We start from the raw sequence: 10206 nt of genomic DNA on the forward strand, positions 1-10206 counted from the left end.
AAAGTTCCTCTAGACTAGTTGAGGGGATATTCCAAGTCAACCAGATTATTAATTAGCACACTATTTGGAATGGTTTAATAAAACTGAATAGCCAGTGACTTGAACAAGGAAGATGTTAAATTCTTTCTGTGATTCCAGGTTGATTTTATATTCAGGAGAGTTTGGTTCCAGGGACCAGGTGCCTCTTACTTATTGCTTCGTTTCCCTTTAGTTTGTTGTACTTTCTCACATGGTCAGAGATGGTTTATCACCACCTTGCCTGGGTTGTACCCCATTGGTAAGAAGGAAAAGAAGGTGAAGAGTAGATATTTCCTTTCAAGGGTCATGGTCTTTAATTATGAAATTAAGAAGTTTCATAAACTTCATTGGCTAGAACTTATTACGTGGCCATACTCAGCTGCTTGAGGGTCTTCAGTAGAAATTTTCTAGCAAGGTCATCGTGTATCCAGTAGAAACTCAGAAGATTCTAGTACTAAGGGGAAAAAGGGGAGGATAGATATTAATGAATAGTGGTTGCTTGATATATCTGTTTCATTCTCTAAACAAGATTAATCTCTTGGTCTTGATGGCCTTAGATTTAGGATTTATTGTCCCCAATCCCAAGTCACGAAACAAAAGAAAAATTATTTGGACTATTTTGTCTTTTTCATATATCTCTTTGACCAGAGATGACTGGTCTTTTTACCAAGTCAGAGTCTTGGTTCTAATGCTTAACTGACCTATGCAAGCATGAATCCTATCTCTGATAACTCAATTTCAACATTATCTACTACTTTAAGACAGTAGAATGGTTCTTGAGATCATTTTGACTATAGTTCAATATATTCTTTATTTCCACTTACTCTCTTCTATTGCCAGGAACAGAGACTCAGAGATAATTAGCAACTTGTTTAAAGCCACAAAAATCTTTAATTGGTGGGGCCAGGTTTTATGTCCAGGTTTTTATATGTCCAGATTCTCTGATTACAATATTCACAGTGCTATATTGTAACATCTGTAGATATCCTACTAGAAAATTGCATTATATACTTTGCTGTTTTTAATGTTAAGGACACTTTGGTTTTACTGTATGATGATTATTCTTTTTGTACTTTTCATTTGTTTCTTCTTTTGTTAGCATTATCAGTTCTCTTTGGGTTGTATAAAACCCCACCTTACTAAGAGACTCTAATGTAACTTTGGTAAAAACTGTATGGGCAGCTTATCTGTTTTTCTGTTTGGGACAGACCTGAAGAATGAACTGCTTGTTGCTTTGCTGGCAGTCACATTGCAGAATGCATTTTTTTGCCTACATATTTACAATTTTTTTTTCCTATTTTTGATAGTAGATTTCCTTTTATGTTTTTGTATCCTATTATTTATGAATATGTACCTATTAAGGTAGTACCATAAAATAAGACGGTGAGAGAGCTGTGTTTCCATTTGAGGTTTTAGAATTTCGTAAAGAGTTAAAGAGCTTATCTGAGGTGTTTTATTGACAAGGCCTGGCCTTTTTTTTTTTTAAACATCTTATTTTGTATTAGGGTATAGCTGATTAACAAACAATACTGTGATAGTCTCTGGTAAACAGTGAAGGGACGCACCCATACATTTATGTGTATCCATTCTCCCCTGAACTCCCCATCCATAAGGCCTGGCCTTCTCAATCTAGTTTTATCCTGGGTAGAGTTTGCCTGTGCATTTCTTGTCAGTTAGAAATGCCCTATTGTTGACTAGTCCTATATTTTCTAGATATATTGTTGTTTTATAATATTAATCTATGTATTAATAACTTTAATGATGATTTCTACCTATGCCTATTAATATCTTATTTGTTTTAAACAGTTTTTTTTTTTTTTTCAGGTAACAAGTATAACTTAATGTTATACCTAAGTTTTGATTTCAGTATTTTTTAAATCCACAAGGCCGTATAAAGAAAAAAAAATTGTTAATTTGAATTTGGTATACAGGATTAAGTTCCTAAAGCAGCGACTTTATCATTATGTGTAAAACTTAATTTTGTGATTTATTTTTAGGAATAACCAGCACTGTGGTATATTCTTCAAAAAGGAAATATTATCTCTTATGACTTTTTAAAAAATGGCCCTTTGGAGTAAAAGTATTCATTTCCGCCCCCCCCCCCCTCTGTTTTTTTCATATAGGATATAGCAGATCCATTTTTTGCTTATTGTAAGCAACATGCAGATAGGTTAGACAGAAAGTGGAAGAGAAAAAACTACTTGGCTCTACAATCCTATTGTAAAATGTCTTTACAAGAGAGAGAGAAGCAGTTATCACCAGAAGCACAGGTATGAGATTCATTCCAAAACTCTTGTTTTTTTTCTTTCAAGGGTATAGATTTCAGGGAATTCCCTGGTGGTTCAGTGGTTAGGACTCTGCGCTCTTACTGCTAAGGGCTCCAGTTTGACCCCTGGTAACAGAGCTAAGATCCCACAAGCTGTACAACCTGGCTTAAAAAAAGAAGTTAGAAATTTAAGATCTCATGCGTCTTTGATATATGATGTATAATTGTGAAATTTGGTTAGTGTAATTGTGAAATTACCTAGAAAGGGGACTGTCATTAAGGTAAATGGAGAGTATAGTTTGTGATTGAACACATTACTCATCATCTAGTCTCAACAAAGCAGTCATTTATAAAACATGTTTCTAATAAATTAAAGAATGTGGCTTAGAGGAAGTTATTCTATCAGTGCAATATGTTGACCACATCTTTTTTTTCAGTCTGTTCTAAGATTCATATCCAAAGACTTTGATTAGTTTGCCTGTCATGAAATATATTTGTATATAAATTAAGTAAATTTATGAAGACTAGTATAAGGCTAGTTGAGAAGAGAAACTTCAGCTTAATTATACTAGTTTTTGACAATTAATCATAGGCTAGGGCAGTTATTAACTAGAGGTAGACCTAATTTATTGTAACCCAAGAATTATGCTGAGGATATTAAGGACTGTGGATAGATATAACTTGCCTCAATAGAGGAACTTCTGATCGTCCTTACTCTTGCTAAGGGTGGAAATAAAAATCATAAGTATGTTCCATTTTAATATCTTTTAAAATTTGTATACGTTTCTTTTATAGGCAAGGATCAATGCCCGGCTTCAGCAGTATCGTGCCAAAGCAGAGCTAGCTCGATCCACCAGACCCCAGGCCTGGGTTCCGAGGGAAAAATTGCCCAGACCACTCACTAGCAGTGCTTCAGCCATTCGCAAACTAATGCGGAAAGCAGAACTAATGGGGATCAGTACAGATATCTTCCCAGTGGACAATTCAGATACTAGTTCTAGTGTGGATGGAAGGAGAAAGCATAAGCAACCTGCTCTCACTGCTGATTTTGTGAATTATTATTTCGGTCAGTATAGGCCCTGATGCACGCACATTTTCATTGAGAACAGTTTGCTGATAGAAATATTTGATACACTGTCAATGTTTAGAAATTTACTAGTCTTGCTACGTATATCAAATATGTTTATATTCCTAATAAGTTGTGGATTATTGCAAAATGCCAATTTAATGTATTTGTGAGTAGAGTTAAATGTGTCTAGGTTTATCCATGTGATCATCTCTATGGCTAGCTTCTTCCTTTGTGTATTTTGTATATCAGCTTTTATTTTCTTCTAAACTAAAATTGGATATTTTAATTTAACTAGAGAGAAATATGCGCATGATTCAAATTCAGGAGAATATGGCTGAACAAAAGAATATAAAGGATAAATTAGAGAATGAACAAGAAAAGCTTCATGTGGAATATAATAAGGTAAAACAAACAACGTAATGTAATTACATCTTATTGATGATTTTTTTTGTGATTTTTAATATATGTTTCATTTTGAAATTCCTCTGGAGTTTCTACGACTTGTCTGTAATTCCGACCCCTCGTTATCTTCATTACCGTCACTAACGCTGAGTATTTTCTGTGTACCAGGCACAGTTTTGAGGATTTTTACTTGTGTTAACTCATCTCATTCTCACTTCAGCTTTATAATGTGGGTTATAATTACTGCTCCCTTTTTCAGAAGCGTAAACTGAATCCTAAACAGGTGAAGTAATTTGCCCAGGTTCACAAAGGTAGTCAAGGCATAGAGTTGGGGTTCGAGGCCCAAGTCTGACTCCATTTATCTTTCTAAGTTATAGAAAACTTTAAAACTTACTTTTGAATTACTGTTTTTCTTAAATTGTTTTGTTACTTTTGATAAAAAAAAATTTCTCGATTAAAATTTCTCTTTTCTGTCGTCATTCTAAAGATGAAGAAGTTCATGAAGAAATGTATAAAAACAAGTTTGTAACTAAATGTGAGATAATAAGTAACATGAGCAAAATCTGGATTGACTTTTTTTTCTTTTGGCTGTGCTAGGTCTTCATTGTGGTGCGAGGCTCAGTAATGCGGCCTGTGCGCTTCTCTAGTTGCAGAGCTCAGGCGCACTTGACCTGAGGCATGTGAGATCTTAATTCCCCAACCGGAGATCAAATCTGCATCCCCTTCATTGAAAGGCAGATTCTTAACCACTGGACCATAGGGACGTCCCCAATATTGACTTTCGATAGATATCATCTTCATATTGGAAAAATGGTGGGAGTGCACCTTGATACACTCATAAGGGTTAATTAGTGTGTCTGTGAAATTATAAACTATAATAGAATATGTAAGTATCATTATTAGTAAAATACTAACATAAAATGTTTACTTTTTGTTGGTGCTTCTTAAATAGTTGGAGACTTTCATTTTTCAGTGTATTGTGACTTGAATGTATATATGTGGAATAGAAATATAGATATTTTGGACATTGATAAATTGTTTATATTTTCAAATATGTTACTGAATATTGTAATGGTCTACTAATTTGAATTGTTTGCATTATAGCTCTGTGAATCTTTGGAAGAACTACAAAACATGAATGGAAAACTTCGAAGTGAAGGACAAGGAATATGGGCCTTACTAGGCAGAATCACAGGGCAGGTTAGTTTCTTTCCAATTGCTCTCTCTTTCTCTTCTTGCTTTCTGTATGATTTCAAAGATTGGATCTCTAATACAACTGTCACTTCACTAACTGAAGAATTCTGTTTAATCAGGGCCAGCTAATCCTCTAGGATAATGGTTTCTGCCTGAAATGCATCTAGGGCTTTGCAAGCTGCCTACTGAGAACCTGTAGCTTAATATGGTTGTTTTAACAGCTATCTTGTTTGTAAAATTTTTTCATTTGCTCTAACTGATTGACCTGTCATTTGTGATGAAGCTAAGATTTGAAGCATGAGTTACTCCTACCATATTCTTCTACCTCTACATAGCAGTTTTAGATTCCTTGCCACATTTCTTCTGTCCTATTCTTGTGCTATAATTAGTTGTGTGTTTTTTTTTTTTAATGGGGGAAATGTAAAAGGAAAACTGGATTTATTTTCATGTTGATAGGTTTTGAACTTACAAGAAATGGTTTTTGAAATTTAATGTTAAAGTGTAGTTGTTCCCTTCATTAGTTTTATTTTAATTATGAAAGAAATTACTTTATCCTTGAACATATTGAGCCTATTAAAGTTCTTGGTATTGAAAAGAACAATCATTGCCAAATGGATTTCTTTGAATGCTGTTTTTAGTACTGTGTATTTAATTCTTAAATTAATACTTCATTTGAATAATTTCAGTTATTTCTTTAAGGATGATGGAGACTCGCTGTGGTCTTTTCACTATGGAAATAGTTTTATTTGTGAAGGAAGGTTTTTAAAGAACAGATATTTTTTGTGTTATTTATTTTGAAGTTTTATAAAGAGCCAAATGCATTATATAGTTTGTGTAGACACATTATTTTAGAAAGTAATACATACTGATATGTATTGTGCCATGCTAGCTTTGAAGATGCTTCTTTTGTCAACAGGGTTTATGTGGCATATAGTATAATGAATAACATAAGAGGTGAGAATGAGTAGTTACATATGCGCAGTTGACCTTCATTTCTATTGATAGGCTGTTGGTGAATATTTGGAAGATTATAGTGTTTTATATTTTATATTTAGTGAAATTAATACTGAATGCAAGCTTATTAGTTTATTTGGCAAGTTAGCATTATCTTTTGGCCTGATTTGCAAGTTTGTCTCATAAGAATCTATTTAGTATAAGTTATGAAAGAGCATTTTAATTTATTAAATCACTTGAAACAGAAGCACATACATTTCTGTGTGCAAATGTAAAATACACAGGAGAAGTAGAATTCGTTTGTACCACTTGCAGGACACTTTTTTCCAGTTGGTTGAATTGATGCTGGCCCACTGGGCCACTGAGAAATGACTTTGATAGATGGTTGCTGTCTGAGAAGCCAGTATACTACAGATTAGTAGAAACCCAAAGAGAATCTAATTCGCTTTGTGAAGAGTTTGGTCCAATAAGATAATTTTTCTAATTAACCTTTGGAGCATCAGTGTAGCTGTGGTGTTTAAGAAAATAAACGGCCTCAATATTCTTTTTGTCGTGTTCTTTTTTCTTTTCAAGTTCTTGAATTCTTGCCCTTGTCTTTCACTTTTAAAGCTAAAGTAGAAGTTTAATGTTCACAATGTTTTAGTGGTCCAGAGAAAATTGATGAAAGTATGTAATTATAGGCTTCTCACATCAGTGACTATGAGACAAAAACTCACTTTAGTCCTTTTTGCCAGTGTAAAAGCTTGTAAAACATTTCCCCCTCACGATCCTAGCATATTAGTTGACTTGAACGGCGCATAAAGAAAAATGTTGCTTTATGTTTTTTCTTTGAAAACAAAATAAACTGCATTTGTTCAAATCAATAGAAGTTGAACATACCGGCAATTTTGCGAGCACCCAAGGAGAGAAAACCAAGTAAAAAAGAAGGGGGCACACAAAAGGCATCTACTCTTCCTGCAGTACTTTATAGGCAAGTAATGAAATTTTGACAGATTAATATAGTGTATTTTTAAATGAATACTTTTTAGTAGCAAGATACTTTAAATATTTGTGAATGAATTATGTTTATATCAGAATTTAAAGTTAAATGTGTTTGAAGTTCATTTTATTAATACCTTCATCAAAAATACTTTCCAGACTGAATGATGATAGGATAGAGTCGCTCCTCTTTTAATGATAAATCATTTTTTGTAGACTTTAAGTAACTGGGGTTATATGTTCACAAGCCCCATGGAAACTCCTCTTTAGAGAATTGGAAAGTGACTTTTAAGTAATGCACATGATTATTTTCTTAAATAGTTAAAACAGTGTGTTAGATAAATGGACATTTATATTTTATTTTGCTTGAGTGAGTTTTAGAGGTTTACGTGTGTTTTTAGATAGTGTTGGATATTATAGTTTGAATTACTGCCTTTGTACAGTGGTAGTGGTGGATAATGAAGATGAGTTTTAGATTTGAATCTGTCTACATTTTTTTTCTCTCTGTGCTCAGTTGTAGTAATTTCATTTCCCCAAATATTTTTGTTCTCTTTTTTTTTTGGCTCAGTATTTTACAGTGTTCACCATTGTAGCAGTTTTATATAGTTATTAAGATTTCTTTCCATACCAGTAGGTTTGGATCTTATTTTTCATGTAGCTGATGAAACTAATTGAGAAAAGTTTAGAAGATGCAAGTATGTTTGTGTGTATCCATACACACACAAATGTATCTGTTCACACACACAAGTAAATATGCTTATCTAAATGTATACATACTCTCTCTACAACCTCTTTCTTTCTCAGAAATAGCAACAACAATATCAGTCTCAATAACTACTTTCTCTTCTAGCTTGGAGGCTTTCTCTGTAGGTGGTAGCAATTAACTGCCCTGAAATGTGGGACAAGCTCGCTAGTGTCTATACTGTACTTGATGAAGACTAGCACTGTCACAGTCTAGCTTTTCCAGATAAAATGGTTTCATTTGAAACAGTCAGGCTTATCACTTATACTTCTGACTTTTCATCACTACAGCTCATTTTTGTTTCAGGATACAGTTTAGTAATTTTTCATTTTTACTCTGAGCAACTTTGAGACCAAGTATTGATTGGTCTTTGTTGTATACGTGTATATTTGATTTTTTTTCCTAAGGTTATTTAAAATTCAAACATCATTGCTGTTTCTGTATACGTATGGCTGTTTTAGGTTCTCGACAACTTTTTCCTCACCCTTCACGTTCCTAATATAAGTATACACTGGATTTGTAGATCATGGTGTTTGTGCTCTCAGGAGTAGTTGACCTTTTGCACAAGGAAAGTTAGATTTCTTAAGAACAATCAGAAATCTAAAACAACAGTAACAATAATAATAAAACTTCCAGTTCTTTATAATAAATATTAATTGGTATATTTTTAAGACTCAGAGTCTGATTCTGTAAAAAGATTTACATATGTAGCTTATTTACATGCTGAAGGATCTTTGAAAGATTTACAGTTAATGGTAGAAAATAAATGGAATTTTGTTTGTAAAGTAACTTCTTTGTAGTTTTAGAGAGGTAGGAAATTGAAAACTATTTTTGTTTAATAATTTGTTCCTAGAGAAAATTTGGTCTGATGTTACATGGGCTTTTAAGTAATAATTCAAATTAAGATGATGTTAGAATAAATACCTAACATATGCCCTTCTCTGAATAGTTTGACTCCAGCAAAATTTAAATTTATAATAGATCTAAACTATTCTAATTCTCAAAAAAAGTATTTAGATTCTTGCCATTATAAAAAGATATGTGTTATAAAAAAGTATTTGATTTAAATTAAAGAAATATTAAGTTAAATCACAATGAAATTTTGAAAGTTTAAAAATATGCCATAAATTAACTATTCACTATGATAATTATTATTCTAATCCTTTATTGCTGCCTTTATCAAAGTTGTGGAATTTGTAAGAAGAACCATGATCAGCATCTTCTTTTATTGTGTGATACCTGTAAACTCCATTACCATCTTGGATGTCTGGACCCTCCTCTTACGAGGATGCCAAGAAAGACCAAAAACAGTTATTGGTAAGTAAACTGAAGAGCATTTAGATGTTAGAACTGGTGTTGCTCTTAGTTTCAACAGTATAAGTTGAAGTGTTAGAACATATTTGATGCATAATAAAGTTTTCAGTATATTTTTAATTGAATATTTTATAATGTTTTCCAATAATATTGGCATTTAAAAGTTGTATATATTTCAGGTTTGCAACATAATGATTTAATATATGTATACACTGAAATAATCACCACAATCAAGCTAATTAGCATATTCATCACCTCACATAGTTATCATTTTTTGTGGTAAGAATACTTCAGACATACGTGTTTATTACAGTATTATATGCATAGAGATGTAGCAATTTTTTTGATAAATGAATTTTAAGTTAATTGAGGCTATTTTAATATCTTATCTATTTTAATATCATTTTAATATGGTTTCTTAAGGCATGAATTCTGTTTAGTGTGTTTATAACTCTTTTTTATAACATTTTTTCAAATTCACTATTTTTGTTTTTTATCAAGAATTTGCCTCCATATTCATGCTTTAAATGTAGTTTAGTATTTTGTTTCTAAATTAGTGTCACCAAAGACTTTATTTATGGCTAGTTGTATATTTAAATTCAACCACCATTCAGGTATGACCTAAATCAAATCCCTTATGATTATACAGTGGAAGTGAGAAATAGATTTAAGGGCCTAGATCTGATAGATAGAGTGCCTGATGAACTATGGAATGAGGTTCGTGATATTGTACAGGAGACGGATCAAAACCATCCCCATGGAAAAGAAATGCAAAAAAGCAAAATGGCTGTCTGAGGAGGCCTTACAAATAGCTGTGAAAAGAAGAGAAGTGAAAAGCAAAGGAGAAAAGGAAAGATATAAGCATCTGAATGCAGAGTTCCAGAGAATAGCAAGAAGAGATAAGAAAGCCTTCTTCAGGGATCAATGCAAAGAAATAGAGGAAAACAACAGAATGGGAAAGACTAGAGATCTCTTCAAGAAAATTAGAGATACCAAGGGAACATTTCATGCAAAGATGGGCTCGATAAAGGACAGAAATGGTCTGGACCTAACAGAAGCAGAAGATATTAAGAAGAGGTGGCAAGAATACACAGAAGAACTGCACAAAAAAGATCTTCACGACCTGGATAATCACGATGGTGTGATCACTCATCTAGAGCCAGACATCCTGGAATGTGAAGTCAAGAAGGCCTTAGAAAGCATCACTATGAACAAAGCTAGTGGAGGTGATGGCATTCTAGTTGAGCTATTTCAAATCCTGAAAGATGA

At 32.9% G+C, this 10206-nt stretch overlaps 1 protein-coding gene across 16 annotated transcripts in view; it reads left to right on the forward strand.

Moving 5' to 3' along the window:
- The window catches only part of PHF14 (PHD finger protein 14), a 194940-nt gene that overhangs the window by 54783 nt on the left and 129951 nt on the right, over window positions 1–10206 (forward strand). For all 16 annotated transcript variants that reach the window (XR_009600334.1, XR_006059599.2, XR_006059600.2 and 13 more), the window contains exons 8-13: window positions 2142–2288; window positions 3080–3350; window positions 3649–3755; window positions 4860–4955; window positions 6770–6873; window positions 8809–8940. Coding sequence is in view for 10 of the 16 variants with exons in the window: in XM_042248412.2 (XP_042104346.1) it covers window positions 2142–2288; window positions 3080–3350; window positions 3649–3755; window positions 4860–4955; window positions 6770–6873; window positions 8809–8940 (857 nt within the window). In the remaining 6 variants the exon portion in view is untranslated. The remainder of the gene's footprint in view (window positions 1–2141; window positions 2289–3079; window positions 3351–3648; window positions 3756–4859; window positions 4956–6769; window positions 6874–8808; window positions 8941–10206) is intronic.

This window comes from Ovis aries, chromosome 4 (assembly GCF_016772045.2).
Source record: "Ovis aries strain OAR_USU_Benz2616 breed Rambouillet chromosome 4, ARS-UI_Ramb_v3.0, whole genome shotgun sequence".
Taxonomy (NCBI): domain Eukaryota; kingdom Metazoa; phylum Chordata; class Mammalia; order Artiodactyla; family Bovidae; genus Ovis; species Ovis aries.